The sequence below is a fragment of the Trichechus manatus genome, unplaced genomic scaffold (assembly GCF_000243295.1).
Source record: "Trichechus manatus latirostris isolate Lorelei unplaced genomic scaffold, TriManLat1.0 scaffold00063, whole genome shotgun sequence".
In the NCBI taxonomy this organism is placed as follows: Eukaryota; Metazoa; Chordata; class Mammalia; order Sirenia; family Trichechidae; genus Trichechus; species Trichechus manatus.
In genome coordinates this window covers 1,053,471-1,070,591 of record NW_004443999.1, presented here as the reverse complement: position 1 = coordinate 1,070,591, position 17,121 = coordinate 1,053,471, and the positions used below count along the sequence as shown (strand labels likewise).

Sequence of the window (17,121 nt, the reverse complement as noted above, 5' to 3'; positions counted from 1 at the left end):
AAGCTATATTAAACAAACAAACAAAAAATCTTAGTATCGCACTGAAAAAGATCTAGAATAAAAAATATACCTACCTACAGGATTTTAAGATGACATCATGAGTTTCAATTATCTGACCAAATATTTTTCTATATTATTAAACTAATGATTATTCACCAATGTTTATTTTGGTAAGGAAACCATATAATAAAGGCATGTGTAAGATTACTGCCTGTAATAAACACAAAAGCCTACCAAAAGATCTTAAAAATAAAAGTTACTCAGTTTTATTTATGAAAGACAGCTAGACTGACTAAGGTTTATGTCTGCCAAATTCAAAACTCTACGAGTTTTATTTTTGCTAAGAATCTAAATCTACCTTAGATTTAGAAGAAAAAGGGCATAACCAATCCTCTCCAGCACCCACCAGAATAAAACTTCTTCCGCCATTTTAATACATTTTCTCTACCTAAAATAATATTAGTTGAAATAGAAAAGGGATATTGAAAAAGCAGAAGACATCAGTGGTACTGACAGTGAACAGGCTCCAATTTCTTCCTGAGTCAAACTCCATACCAGTTCCCCATTTTATAACTATTACTATTATAATATTCTCAGATACAAAGCATGAACTTTGCATTTATGTAAGTGCAAAATCAATCAGAGCAACAATGAAAAACCGTTCTCAGAAATTTAGAGGCAACTTACAAGGAAAGAAAAAACATTGTGAAAAGGAGGGTTGTGCTATTAGTACCTTAACATCATTTTCTGGCCAGTTATCCACAATTGATTTAATATGGCCTCTGTCTGAGATTGAAATAAATAATCCCCTGCAACAGAACAAAAACACCTTTGCATTTCACAACAGTTTTTTGTTTGTTTCTAAGTTTTTGTTCGTAACTGGAATATCTAGATATTTTAATAAAACATCAAGACAAGGTATAATTTCCAAGCAGATTTAGTTAGGTCACACTGCTTATTTTCAAACATTTTCAACTACTCCAAACTGTCATTACACTGCTCATACAGCAGCTGCAACAAAGATTATTGTTAAATGATGTGACCAATTAACCGAAGAAGAAATGTATCTAACACCTCATGTTCAAATAAACTTACTACACCTCCAGTTAAAAATGATATAAAGATCAATCACCAGTGCGGGTGAACATAATAAGGCTAAGTAACTACTGTTAAAATTCAATGAAACTCAAAATATGAAATTTGAAGAAACAGGAAGGGAGGGAAGAAAATCACAGTAAATTTACAAAAAAGATGGCGCGCTTGGAGGGTTAGGAAAAAATGAGTATTTGAAATATAGTGTATTGTTACCCAACTGAAACTTAAAATAAAAAACGGAAATATGGATTCTACAAAATAGGTCAGGCAGAGATGAGGGCCAGATTCTTACACGTAACTTTCTCACTGGAATCTTAAACTTTGGCATTACTATTTTAGCTCAATCAGTTTACTTCAGTGATTTCTTAACCATGGCTGCATATTAAAATCATCGGATTAGTTTCTGAAAAATGCAAGATGCCCAGGGTCCCATGCCCAAAGATTGTGATTTCTAGTTTCATTCCATTATGGTTGGAGAAGATACCAGCCATGATTTCAATCTTTTTAAATTTATTGAGACTTGCTTTGTGATCTAACATGTCATATGGTCTATACTGGAGAATAATCCATGTGCACCGGAGAAGAATGTACACTGTGCTGTTGCTGGGTGGAGTGGTATGTATCTATCCATCTATCTGTTGGGTTTAGTTGGTTTACAGCATTGTTCAAATCTTCTATTTCTTTATAGACCTTCTTTCTAGATGTTCCGTCCACTATTGAAAATGGTGTATTGAAGTCTCCAACTATTATTATAAAATGGTCTATTTCTCCCTTTAATTCTGTCAGTGTTTGTTTTATATATTTTGGGCCTCTGATGGCAACTAATAACATCTTCCTGAGGAATCGGCCCTTTTATCATTATATAATGTCCTTCTTTGTCTCTTATAACAAATTTTCACTTAAAGTCTTTTGAATGATATTAAAATTGCCATCTCAGCTCTCTTTTGGTTACTATTTACATGGAATATTTTTTCCATCCTTTCATTTTCAACCTATTGGTGTCCTTGGGCCCAAGATGTGTCTCTTGTAGACAATGTATAGTTGGATCATGTTTTTTAATTCATTCTGCCACTTTGCCTTTTGATTGGAGCATTTAGTCCATTTATATTCACTGTATTTACTGACAGGGAAAGACTTATCTCTGCCATTTTGTTATTTGTTTTTTGTGTGTCTTACACCTTCTTTAGGAGCCCTGGCGGCATAGTGGTTAAGAGCTTGGCTGCTAACCAAAAGGTCAGCAGTTCAAATCCACCAGGTGCTCCTTGGAAACCCTATGGGACAGTTCTACTCTGTCTTATGGGGTCACTACGAGTCGCAACTCGATGGCACCTAACAACAACATACCTTCTTTGTCTCTCATTTCCTCCCAAAGTGCCTTCTTTTGTGTGTAGTTGATTTTTTGTAGTGAATCATTCTGTTTCCCTTCTCCTTTCCTTTTATATATAGTTATTTTCCTTCAGAGATTCTGATTTAATTGACCTGGAGGTTGGATCAACCAACCAACCAAGATTTGCTGATTATCTTCCATGTGAAAAAAAACAAACAAACCCAAAACCACTACACGGTACACTGCACAAATAATACACAATATCTGGTCTCACCCAAAAGCTATGCTCCTCAGGTTTCATGTCAGTTCTCAATCCCTGCACATCAGAATCACCCAGGAGCTTTTATGAAACACCAACACTTGGGCCTAACTCTGGACTAACTGAATCAGAATCTCTGGGGTTGGGGCTCAGGCATCAGTGTTTTTTAGGTTTCCCTTCTTCCTTTAATCTGGTTGAAGAACCACTATTCTGAGTAAAAAAATATATATTAAAGGAGCTGAAAAGCTGGGATATATCATAAAAATGGTTAGAAACATTAATTGACGGAAGCATATAGGATAGAACAATGTTTCTCAAGTGTCTTCTAGGGAATATCTGCAACAAAATCACTAAGTGTGTTCATTAAAATCTGGACCCTAGACCTCTATTTCATCAGATTTGGGGGATGGGAAGGAGAGGGGAGTAGACAGGTTATCACCATTTTTAATAATTATCAATACTTTTAATAAGTCTCACAGATGTTTATTATGCACATTAAAGTTTGAGAAGAGGGGAAACGGAAGGTAATGTTATCACACCTTTGTTTGAATTTCTACATCTGTATCAACATTAGCTAAACATGGGAAAGATATTAGGAGTGAGGAGAATCCTACTAGGTTAGAGGCACAAGAAAAGAAAACTGAAATTAAGTAAAAATCACATTTATATAATGCTTATAATTTTACAAAGAACCATCACATCAGTTTCTGCATTTAATCTCAACAGCTCTTTAATAGGTACTGTTATCCCTATTTACAAACAAGAAAACAAATTCAGAGGGATTAGTGACTCAGTTAAGGACTTGAGTCAATGACCCATTCTAATACTCTTTCCACTTAAAAGAGTTGGAGGTGCTATAACTATTGATATTAAAATTTATGAAAGTTCATAAAACAAGAAAACAAAAAATAGGAATTAAAGCTAATAAAAAAATGAGAAATAATCAGTTCATTAATGTGGTCAGATTGCCAAAAACTCTGGTGGTAACTCTGGAGAATCTGCCACCAAAATTAAGACTACTTTATTTTTGTACAAAAAACACAATAATCCCCTAATAATCACAATAATTTAAAGAAGGTCAGCAATGAATTGATGCTATTTCTATACAAATAAAAAATATGTGATTGGGGTAAGTCTACAACACATAAAATGAAAATGTAATAGCTATTATGGAGTGATTTTTCCCCCACATGTAATCATTTATATATATATTTTTTAAAATAAATAAGCCTTACTTAGGTCTTCTAAAGATGTTTCCATACTGGCAGCAGGCAAGACCAACTGTTGGTGTATATACAATTGGCATTAGACTTTCAATATCATCTTCCAGTATTCTATAAAACAACTTCTCGTTTCTTTCCTGAATTCCCATTATATAGATGTATCTGAAATTAAGCACAGTAAACAATGTCAAAGTCAACCTGCATAACATTCAAAGTTTTGACTTTTGCAAGTTAAACCTAAAGCTCTAAAACTGAGCCCCCACCCAAAATCCCAAAAGAAAGCAAAACCCTAAATTATCACTATATTATCACCAGGATTAAAAAACTAATGAGAATAAAAACGTACTCTAACGGTAGATGATGATATAGATGATGGTGATGAAGAAGAAAATAACAGAACCAATAGCTAACATATACTGAGCCTTTACTATGAGCCAGGTTCTGTGCAAGGCACTGGAAATGCAAAGGTGAACATGAGGCCCCTACCCTAAAGGAAGTAATCTTGTAAAAGGAGACTGACATATAAATAAGGTAGCAGAATAAAGTGGCATTCATTCGAGTGTTTGCTAAGCATTAACTACATGCCAGGCACTATTTTGAAGACCAGGGATGTAAGAAATTTATAATCCAGTAGGGTTATAGGCATTATAAAGTCAATATACTGCAGAGCACAGAGGCAGCACAAAGGGCTGCTTCCCATTTGGTCAGATGATAAGAGGAAGTTGAGAAATAAGCTTTGGGGAAAGATCATGAGTTCTATTTGAGACATATTTAATTCGAAATGGTTACTGATTCTTCAAGCCAGTATTTCCCAGTTTTTTAAACTTTATTTTTTGAAAAAGAGTTACAGTCAATCCTCATTATTTGTAGATTCTGTATTGGCGAATCTGCCTACTCCCTAAAATTAATTTGCAATCACAAAACCTATACTCATGATGCTTTTGCCCCACATTCCACAAAGGGTGGAACGGTCAATTCATGTAAATAAATACATAAATACAGTTGATTATCATTATTTATGGTAGTTACGTTCTACAGTCACTGCGAACACTGAATTACAGTATACTTCTACTTGCCAGCCTCATCTCCTCCACACTGAACTTATTTTAGTTCCTCAAATGTACCACAACTCTTAACCTTCGGGTTGGTACAGACGATGCACCTTTGCCTGGAACACCCTATCCAGGCGTAGTCCTATATATTCATGCTCTCAGAATGCAGCTCAAGTGGCACATTCTCTGGGGGCTCTTTTCTGCCCATCTCCCACCTCCACCCGCCCCATGTTAGATTTTCCTGTTTTCTGGTCCCATAATACCCTATGCCCTTTTTGTGTATCTTGCTCCACTTCACCTGTCCTGGATGATACAATGAGTTCGGGGATATCACCTCATATACTTTCATATTTTCAGGAACCCAGAAAAACCCGAACTAGATCAATGTTACATTTTATCTTTTTTGTGGGAAAATAACATTGTTGTGCGAATGGCATCAATACAAACAAGATCATACCACAAGGCCTTCAGGGCCTACTCTCACCCTTTTAACCTATCTTCGTTCAGCTTCCTCTCATGACTAAATGGCTCTGCCAAACATTCATCACTCTTCTCAACAATTCTATTCAACTTTAGCCCATCTACAATCTTCATATTCTACTTCATAAAGAAAATCAAAGTCACCAGGTGTGATGAGCATCCACAATCTCTGCTCCATCTCCTGCAAACTTATCTTTACTTATACCTGTATTCACCTCCTCATTCCTGCCTCAGAGAATGAGCTTTTCTTTGTTCTTATTCAAGGCCAGCCTCTCCATCTCTGCACTTGACCCTATGCCCGCTCCCTTTCTCTGGGACCTTGCTCTATCCATTATCCTTTCTCCTGTGCTCATTCCTCACAACTATAAACACGTTCAACTTTCTTTTAGCCTGACAACATACCCCCTTAAGCCCAAATCCCACTTTACTTATTGTCAAATCTCTTTCCTTCCACTCTGATTGTTAAGGTTGTGTGTCAACTTGACTGGCCATGATTCCCAGCAGTCTGGCAGTTAAGACGTAGTTTGGCAGTTGTATAATGATGTAATCAGCTCCATGATGAGATCTGATATGTGATCACCTCCGTGATGGGTTCTGCTGTGACAAGCCAATCAGTTGAAAGGGATTTTCCTTGGCAGTGTGGCCTGCATCCAATATAGGTGAACTTTCTCACAAGGCTCGTGGGCTTTTGCTTGATCTGGATCTTGCAGCTGGCTCCTATTTGTCTGACCTCTGGTTCTTGGGACTTGTGCTAACAGCCTACCTGCTGCCGTCTTGTCTGTCAATCCCAAGATTCAGTCTCCGCAGCTTATGAGCCAGGAGAAGCCTCCAGTTTGACCCATGGACTTCGGACTTTCCAGCCTGTACAACCGTGTGAGTCATATCCTTGATATAAATCTCTATGTATATTTATATCCTTTACTGCTTCTGCTTCATTAGAGAACCCAGCCTAAGACATTTGGTACCAAGAGTCGTTCCAGAGAAACAAAATTGTACGGATGAGTTTTCTAAATTGGTTCTCGTGTCTGCTTAGTCTTAAAAGATGTTGAAGACTCTGCCTCCAGTAGTAAAGAGGGCACTGCTAATCCATGGCGTGAGATGGCAACAGAAATAAGCAAAACATCACTACCAATAGATCAGGTATTGGTGAGAGGCGAGGCTCTGGGTGATCACATGTTTGATACCTTTCTACAATTTTGTCACAATGAGAAGTATAAGGAAGCTGATTGGTTCTACTTTTGCTAGACAAAGTGGTGAAAGAAAGAGATGAGCTCTGAGCTTCAGAGTCAAAGCTCGAGCGCTGCATAAACAACCTCAAAGTTTCCACTTGTTCCTTGAAAGAAAGCCTTATTTCTTGCAGTTAACAGAACTGATACCATTGAAAACCAAACAAAAACCACAGTCTTATCATAAAAGTGGCTGAATTACAAGGCCAGCTGAATTCCCAAGGTTGAGCAGTGTTTGAAGTTAAAGCCAGGAAATAGATTGGGAAGAAATAGGATCCTGAAACTTGGGATGGGGATGTATGGCAGATAATCAGGAAGCTGGGGACAGCAAGCCCCTAAATTCCATTGAATCACTCCTGCTAACAGAACCAGCCCTCTCACTCCCACCTAAAGAGATTACTCCATCTTTGTCTGCTAAGCCACCTTCTCCAGTAAAACCATTAGCCCCTCTACCTCCATCCGATGAGATTAACCCAGCCATGTCTGAAAAGCCTTTGTATGAATCATTGCCTGGGGCATCACCTGAGGCAGATGCCTTACAAGACAATGCTGAATGTTCTCAAAACACACCCCCCACCACCCATTTTGGCTTCTAGACCTATGACTAGACTTAAGTCCCAGCGAGTCCCAAAAGGTGAAGTACAAAGTGTGACCTGGGAAGAGGTACACCACACTCCAAAAGAACTGCTTGACTTTTCTAATATGTACAAACAGAAACCTGGGGAGTATGTATGGGAATGGCTATTAAGGGTGTGGGATAATGATGCAAGGAACATAAAGAAGTATCAGTCTGAGTTTATTGATATGGGCCCACTAAGCACAGATTCTTCATTCAATGTTTCAGTGCGAGAGGTTAGGAAAGGATATAATAGTGTATTTGGTTAGGTCGCTGAAGCATGGATTACGCAGTGGCCTACACTGTATCAAGCTGAAGTACCAGACCTACCTTGGTATCCTGTAGAAGAAGGTATCCAAAGGCTTAGGAAAACTGGCATGTTAGAGTGGATATATCAGGTTAGAGCCACAGACCCACACATGGAGTGCCCAGAGGACACACCTCTTACCACAAGGGAGCTCCAACATCCTTGAGGACAGCTGTGATTGCTATTTTATATAAGTTAGATCTGACAGTGGGAACTGCCCTAACTGAATTAAGACACCTAACTACAATGGAGCCCTGGTGGTGCAGTGGTTAACAGCTCAGTTACTAACCAAAAAGTTGGCAGTCTGTATCTACCAGCCACTCCTTGGAAAACCAATGGGGCAGTTCTACCCTATCCTATAGAGTTGCTATGAGTTGGAATCGACGTGACAGGAACGGGAACTACAGTGGGGCTGGATGGAGCCCGTGGTAGGGGCCAAGTGGCAGCACTCAATCAACAAAGACAGGGTGGGCATGGTTACCACAACAGACAGTGGAGTTGAATCAGTAATCAGAATAGTCTGACTTGTATAGACTTATGGCATTGGCTACTTAGTCATGGTGTCCCCAGGAATGAAATAAATAGGAAATCTACTATCTACTTGATCTGTACAAGTGGAAGAATTATAGGTCGAGTGAACAGCAGTCTAACTTGAATCGCCAGAATAGAGTCATGGCCACTTAATTCCCAGACTTGAGAGAGTTACAGACCCACAACCCTTTGAATGAAGGGGAGAGGAAGGACTCCACTACACTGCCAAAAATTTATACTGTTAATCTTTCTCCCAGCCTTCCCCAAAGGATCTATGGGCTTTTACAAGAGTGACTGTTCACTGGGGAAAAGGAAATAATCAGATTTTTCAAGGATGACTGGATACTGGCTCTGAACTGAAACTAATCCAGGAGACCAAAAATGTCACTGTGGCCCACCAGTCAAAGAGGGGGCATATGGAGGTCAGGTTATTAATGAAGTCTTAACTAATGTGTGTCTTACAGTATGTCCAGTGGGTCCCCAAACACATTTTGTAGTGATTTCCCCAGTTCCAGAATGTATAATTGGAATAGATATACCCAGTAACTGGTGAAACCCCCACACTGGGTCCCTGACAAGTGGAGTAAGGGCTATTATGGTAGAAAAAGCCAAGTGGAAGCCATTAAAACTGCCCCTACCTAGAAAAACAGTAAGCCAAAAGCAATACAGCATTCCTTGAGGGATTGCAGAGATTACTGCTACTATCAAGGACTTGAAGGATGATTCCCACCATATCCCCACTGAACTCAGCCTGTGCAAAAAACAGATGGATCTGGGAGAATGACAGCAGATTATTGAAAATTCATTCAGATGCTGACTCCAGTTGCAGCTGCTGTTCCAGATGTAGTTTCACTGCTTGAGCAAATTAATACATGTTACCTCGTATGCAGCTAGTGATCTGGCTAATGCCTTTTCCTCCATACCTGTATCGAAGGACCACCAGAAGCAGTTTGCCTTCAGCTGACAAGGCCAGCAATACACCTTCGGTGTCCTCCCTTACCTCAGAGCTATAGTAACTCTCCAGCCCTATATCATAATTCAGTCCGCAGGGACCTTGACTGCCTTTCCCTTCCACAAGACGTCACTCTGGTCCATTACATTGAAGATATTATGCTGACTGGATCTAGTAAAGAAGACGTGTCAACGACTCTGGACTTATTAGTAAAACATTTGCGTGCTAGAGGGTAGGAAATTAATCCAACAAAAACTCAGGCGCCTTCCAACTCAGTGAAATTTCTAGGGGTCCAGTGGTGTGGGGCATGTTGAAATATTCCTTCTAAAACGAAGGGTAAGTTCAGAACTAAAACAATTTCCAAGGCCAACTCTTCAGACAGGGATTGGACTGGACTGTGGCACATAAAGTGATACTTGTGAGGAGTGTGCCTCTTGGCTCAAGTAGACACAACAGACTAAATGGGCAGCTTCTGTCTGGAGGTGAGATGGGAAGGCAGAGACGGTTAGGAGCTGGCTGAATGGACATGGGGAATCGGGTGGAAAGGAGGCATGTGCTGTCACAGTATGGGGAGAGCAATTAGGGTCACATAACAGTGTATGTATAAATTTTTGTATGGAAGACTAACTTGAAATGTAAACTTCATTTAAACTACAACAAAAAAAATTTTTTAAAATAAAGGATCATAACATATTTATAGGAAAAAAATAAAGGGAAGGTTAAGTTATTGCATCTGGTGCCTCCCACAACTAAAAAGGAGACAAAATGCCTAGTGTGCTTCTTTGGATTTTGGAGGCAGCATACCCCTCATTTGGGTGTCCTACTCCAGCCCATTTATCAAATGACTCGAAAAGCTGCTAGTTTTGAGAGGGGCTCAGAACAAGAGAAGGCTATGCAACAGGTTCAGGCTGCCATGCAAGCCACTCTACCACTTGGGCCATATGATCTGGCTGATCCAATGGTTCCTGAAGTAGCAGTGGCAGATAGAGATGCTGTTTGGCATCTTTGGCAGGCCTCTATTAGTAAATCGCAGTGCAGACCCTTAGGATTTTGGAGTAAAACTCTGCCATACTTTGCAGATAACTACTCTTGTTTTGAAAAACAGGTTTTGGCTTGTTACTGGGCCTTAGAAGAGACTGAATGCTTAACCATGGGCCACCAAGTCACCATGTGGCCTGAGCTGCCCCTCATGAACTGGGTGTTGTCTGACCCACAGAGCCATAAAGTTGGACAAGCACAGCAGCACTCCATCATTAAATGGAAATAGTATATACGAGATCGGGCCTGAGAAGGACCGAAGGCACAAGTAAGTTGCATGAGGAAGTGGCCCAAATTCCCACGGTCTCCACTCCTGTCACATTACCTTCCATCTTCCAGGCTGCACCTATGACCTCATCGGGAGTTCGTTATGATCAACTGACTGAGGAAGAGAAAACCTGTGCCTGGTTTACAGATGGTTTTGCACGATATGCAGGCACCACTTGAAAGTGGACAGCAGCAGCACCACAGCCCCTTTCTAGGACCTTCCTGAAGGACAGCAGTGAAGGGAAATCCTCCTAATGGGCAGAACTTCAAGCAGTGCACCTGGTTGTTCACTTTGCTTGGAAGCAAAAATGGCCAGATGTACGACTGTATACTGATTCATAGGTTGTGGCCAACGGTTTGGCTGGACGGTAAGGGACTTGGAAGGAACATGATTGTAAAACTGGAGACAAGGAGGTATGGGGAAGAGGTATGTGGACAGACCTCTCTGAATGGGCCAAAGAAGTGAAGATATTTGTATCTCATGTGAATGCTCACCAAAGGGTGGCCTCAGCAGAGGAGGATTTTAACTATCAAGTGGATAGGATGACGCGTTCTGTGGAAACCAGTCATCCTCTTTCCCTAGCCACTCCTGCCACTGCCCAATGGGCTCATGAACAAAGCAGCCATGGTAGCAGGGATGGAGGTTATGCATGAGCTCAGCAACATGGACTTCCACCCACCAAGGCCAACTTGGCTACAGCCACTGCTGAGTACCCAATCTGCCAGCAGCAGAGACCAGCACTGAGTCCCCAGTATGGCACCATTCCTCGAGTTCATCAGCCAACAACCTAGTGGTAGGTTGATTACATTGGACTGCTTCCATCATGGAAAGGAGTGTTTTGTTCTTATTGGAATAGATGCTCTGGACATGGATTTGCCTTCCCTGCACACAATGCTTCTGCCAAAACTACCATCGGTGGACTTATAGAATGCCTTATCCACCATCATGGTATCCCACAGAGCATCGCCTCAGATCAAAGGACTTACTTTACAACAAATGAAGTCTGGCAATGGGCCCACGCTCATGGAATTCACTGGTCTTCCCACATTCCCCAGCATCCTGAAACAGCTGGCTTGATAGAACAATGGAATGGCCTTCTAAAGACACCATTATGGTGCCAGCTAGGTGACAATACCTTGGAGGGTTAGGCCGGTGTTCTAGATGCAGCTGTATATGCTCTAAACCGGTGTCCGATATAGGTCCAAAATATGTTTCTACCATAGCCAGGATTCATGGGTCCAGGAATCACAGGGTAGAAATGGGAGAGGCACTACTACCCATTACCCCTAGTGACTCACGCGCAAAATTTCTGCTTCCTGTCCCCATGACCCTATGCTCTGCAGGTCTAGAGGTCTTAGTGCCAAAGGGAGGAATGCTCTCATCTGGAGATACATCACTTATTCCATTGAACTGGAAGTTAAGAATGCCACCCGGCTATTTTGGGCTCTTTATGCCTCTGGATCAACAGGCAAAGAAGGGACTTACCATATTGGCTGGTGTAGTTCATCCTGATTACCAAGAAGAAATTGGACTGATATTACATAATGAAGGTAAAGAAAAGTATGTCTGGAATGCAGTAGATCCCTTACAACATCTCTTAATACTACCGTGCCTTGTGATTAAAGTCAATGGAAAACTACAGCAACCCAATTCCAACGTGAGTACTAATGGCCCAGACCCTTCAGGAATGAAGGTTTGGGTCACCCCTCCAGGCAAAGAACCATGACCAGCTGAGGTGCTTGCTGAAGGCAAAGGGAACATGGAACAGGTGGTAGAAGGTAGTTTTAAATACGTTACGACCACGTGACCAGTTGCAAAAATGAGGCCTATGATTGTTATGAGTATTTTTTCCTTGTATGTGTGCATCAAATATTTTTGTATTTTTCACTTATAAAATACAAGATATAAACAGGGCCAGCACATTTTTGGTTGTACGCATGTTAGCTGTATCATGTTAGGTGCAAGTATAACTTTGTCTTTATTCAGACATTATGTATGGTTTATGGAGATGTGTACAGCTGCCAGGTTGATGAGGTGAGGGCTGTGATCATTAAGGTTGTGTGTCAACTTGGCTAGGACATGATTCTCACTGGTCTGGTAATTATGATATAGTTTGGCAGTTGTATCATGATATAATCACCTCCATGAGGGGATCTGATATAATGTGATCACCTCCATGATGGGATTTGCTGTGTGTAGACAATCAGTTGAAAGGGAATTTTCTTGGGGGTGTGGCCTGCATTGAATATATAAGTGGACCTTCTGGCAAGACCTGTGGGTTTTTGCTCACTCTGGATCCTGCAGCTGGCTCCTGTTCGTCTGACCTCTGGTTCTTGGGACCTGAGCTAGCAGTTTACCCGCCAATCTTGGGATTCGTCGGTCTCTGCAGCTTGTGAGCCAGGAGAAGCATTCAGTCTGACCCATGGACTTGGAACATTCCAGCCTCTACAACCACCTGAGCCATTTTCTTGGTACAAATCTCTATGCATATTTATATGCTTTACTGCTTTTGCTTCTCTAGAGAACCCAGCCTAAGGTGCCCTCTTACCTAAACTTCTTGCAAGAGTAGTTTACTTTTCCTCCCCCTCCATTCATGCCTCAGCTCACTGCAATCTCCTGTTGGCCTCATGACATCAAAGAAATCACTCACTAGTTACCAATAACCTCCAATACTTAACGAACCCAACAGATATTTTTATTTGTGTATTCATCCTGAACATGCTACCCAGAATACCTTGTCCCTCTCTTTTATTTGCCTGCTTCCTACAACGAACTGTAAAAATTCAGCTCAGGCATCACATCTTCCAGGAAGCTTTATCTGATTCCCCATGTGGGGCAAGGTGTCCTCTTTATTCCTTCAGGATACACCCTGCACATATCTTTTTCTCATCGTACTACACACTGCAGTATAGACTACAATGACAGAGTGTAACTCTCTGTTGATGAGCTCCTAGAAAGCAGGGCTGTTTGGTATTGGGGTGACTATATGTTCTAGTCTGCATGGGACAGTTTGGTTATGCCTCTTTTTCATTCCCCAAAATGTTATGGATTAGTTGATATATTATATGGTTACCCTATTACCCACTTTATAACCTCAGTGGCTAGTACAGTGGCACACACAAAGTAGGTGCTTATTATGGATTGAATCGTGTCCCCTAAAAATGTGTGTCAACTTGGGTAGGCCACGGTTCCCAGTATTGTGTGATTGTCCACCATTTTGTCATCTGAAGTGATTTTCCCATGTGTGGTAAATCCTACCTCTATGATGTTAATGATGCAGGATCAGAAGCATTATGTTAATGAGGCAGGACTCTATCTACAAGATTAAGTTGTATCTTTTTTTTTTTTTTACATTTTTTTCCCCCTGGACGTCTTTTTTAATTTTTTATTGTACTTTAGATGAAGGTTTACAGAGCAAACTAGTCTCTCACTAAACACAATACACATATTGTTTTGTGACACTGGTTGCCAGATTAGGTTGTATCTTGAGTCTATCTCTTTTGAGATATAAAAGAGAGAAGCAAGCAGAGAGACAGGAAGACCTAATACCACCAAGAAAGCATCACCGAGAACACAGCACATCCTTTGGACCTGGAGTTCCTGTGCTGAGAAGCTCTTAGACCAGGGGAAGATTGATGACAAGGACCTTCTCCTAGAACCAACAGAGAAAGAAAGCCTTCTGCTAGAGCTGGCACCCTGAATTTGGAGTTCTAGCCTCCTAAACTGTGAGAGAATAAATTTATCTCTATTAAAGCCATCCACTTGTGGTATTTCTGTTACAGCAGCACTAGATAACTAAGACAGGGCTCAATAAAAGTTGTTGAATAAACTGGGTGCAAATTAGATGGTATTCTTTGCTTCTAAAGTTCCATTCAAACCTGAACTGTTCTGTAATTTTAAGCATAAAAAACAGATTTTGGCTAAATTTTACTCTAGTGAACAAAAGCGAATTATTTACTAAAGTGAAGGAAACACAAACTCCAGTGTAAAAATAACAGTTAACTGACAAAAATACAAACTTCATTATGACATTGTATATTTCTCATGCCACAATAACCATAACCCTCCCAATTTTGCTGATCAGAACATCAATAAAAGAATAAACATCTAATAAACTCTTACTTTTCCAAAGGGTCAGTCATTTTTTTCAAGTTTCTTTTGAATCGTAAGGCTTGAATATCTTGTGTCTCTATTTTGGGAGGTAGAAGTCCTTGAAGGCCAAGCATTTGTCGTTCCTGTAATGTAAATGCCATTCCCTAAAGAGGAAAAATAAAATGATTAAAAATTATTACTTGCTGGACTAACAATGATGCTGTCCTTTAAAATCTAGTTTAAATGTAAATTTTTAAAAACCAATTTTTTTCTGCCATTTTTTCCCATATTTCCTAAAATTTATGAGATTGATAATATCCAACATTGGTGAGGGTGTGGTAAAAGAAGTACTCTCACATATCATTGCTGGGAGCATAAGCTGGTTAAGGCTTTTTGGAAGACAATTTTAAAGTATACTTAATTTTTTAATGCACATACTCTAAGTCAAGCAATTCTATTTCTAGATAACCATCCTAGAGAAACAGTCATATATGAAGTAAAGTAGCTTTACATATAAAGAGATTAGTTGTATAACTGTTTCTAGTTCTAGTTGTTACAAACTAACTACAAGTCTATCAATTATGGAATAGTTAAAGAACCTATGGTACATTCAAACCAACACCATGTAAGAGTTAAAAATAGAATGTGATCAATGTATCTATAAGTATATAGTAGAAAGATCTCCAAGACACACTGTTAAGAGAGGAAAAAAAAAGCAAGTTGCAAATCAAAACACCCAGTTATGCCATTTATGTTTAGAAAACCTACACAAAATAAACTACACACATGCATGCATATATTATAAATGAAATCAACAGAATACATTTTGAAAGAATACAAACCAACCTGATAACAGAGGCCACCTCCCTAGAAAGGAACGAAGTTGACAAAGGGAAAGTCAAGGAAGGACAAGCGATACTTAAGAAAAAAATTAATCTGTATCATAAGAAAATCTTTTCTGATTTGTGGTATTCAGCTGTCAGTTAAATTCTCTGTATTGAGGTGATGTTAGTGAAAAGGCAGAGTAATAAGGTCTTTAAAAAAATCTTTTCCTCAATAAAAGCAAGAACAGTACTGGCAAAATTGTCGGAATCAACTTTTTCACAACTCTGGAAATTAACCAAAGGCTTGCAGCAATCCAGGAATTATTTATTCAAGAAAAACAGCGGAATCTTGGTAAGAACAGCAAGTTTTATGGCATTTTACCTTGCCCTATTACCATTCCTCCCCCCCCCAGCTCCTAGGTAGCCTTGAAAACTAACAATTACTGTGAAAATCAGTAGCCTAGTAGCCACGGGAGGGAGCATTCCCAGGGAACTGTCATTACTTGACCTGTTGGTTCCCTGGAAGACTCCATTTGCAAAGCTGCCTTTATTTGACCTGATTCCTAGCTTGTCCACTGTGAACAGCCTTTTCCTCAAGACGTGTTTGTTGAAAACAATCAAAGGCAATTATTTAACATGGCAGCTGCCTGAGGTGGTGAATAACAATGGAGGTTAGCAATGGAGGTAAACAATAGGCTAACCAAAAAGCTTAAAAGGAAAACTAGGGAATGAGATATCCACAGGGGGTTTTGAAAAGCTCTGACATAGGAATCTAGAAGGCCATGTGCATGAGTAGAGCTGTGGGCATGTCCAGGAAAGACCTGAGAAGGCTCTAAGCTCTCATCTCTGGCTAACCCTGAGGCCCTGGGCAATCAAGAAGTGTAGCTGTAAACTGCCTGACCCAGTGCTGAAGGTGTGCCCCAACATGCACACAGAGCTGCTTGGCAAAGACTGCAGTCTCACTGGTTCAGGCCTTTAAGGAAATCTCTGTCTAATCATTAGCTGATCACTAACCTAACCAAGCAGAGACATTAATCCTAGCCATACACGACATGAACACAAACTTTAAAGAATTAGTTCAATCACAAAACAAGCAACAAGAAGTAACAACAATGACAAAACTTGGGAGAGGCAAGCATCTGAGTTCCAGAACTGCCACATTATATTATTTTAAATGCCCAGTTTTCAACAAAAAATTATGAGACATGAAAAGAAACAGAGCAGTCTGGTCCATACTTAGGGAAAAAAGGTAGTTAATAGAAGCAGGCCCTGACGAGGCTCAGACATTAGGCTTATTAGACAAAGACTTTAAACCTGCTATTTTAAATATTTTCAATGAACTAAAAGACACTATACCTAAAGAACTAAGGGCAAGTATGAGAATACTATCTCACAAAATAGAGAATATCAATAAAGAGATGAAAATTATAAATAGAAATTCTAGGATTGAAAAATACAATAACTGAAGTAAAAAAATTCACTAGAGGGGCTCAACAGCAGATTTGAGCAGGTGGAAGAAAGAATTGGCAAATTTAAAGAGGCCAATTGAGATTATCCAGTCTGAAAAACAGAAAGAAAAAATAGTGAAGAAATACAAATAGAGCCTGGAAGACCTGTGGGACACCATCAAATGTACCAACATATGCATAATGGGAGTTCCAGAAAGAAAGCTGAGAGAGAAAGGGACAGAAGAATATTAGAAGAAATTAATGGCCTAAAACTTCCTAAATTTGATGGGAAAACAATCTACACATCCAAGAAGTTTACACTTTAGATTCAAAAGTGATACACAAATGGGTTGAAAGAAAAAGGATGGAAAAAGATGTACCAT

General features: G+C 39.8%; 1 protein-coding gene across 2 annotated transcripts in view; it reads right to left on the bottom strand.

Moving 5' to 3' along the window:
- Positions 1–17,121, bottom strand: part of ME2 (malic enzyme 2) — a 66,696-nt gene that overhangs the window by 28,392 nt on the left and 21,183 nt on the right. For both annotated transcript variants that reach the window (XM_023733952.1, XM_023733953.1), the window contains exons 3-5: positions 14,497–14,630; positions 3,917–4,066; positions 734–809 (exon numbers count right to left, since the gene is read on the bottom strand). In XM_023733952.1, the coding sequence (XP_023589720.1) occupies positions 734–809; positions 3,917–4,066; positions 14,497–14,630 (360 nt within the window). The remainder of the gene's footprint in view (positions 1–733; positions 810–3,916; positions 4,067–14,496; positions 14,631–17,121) is intronic.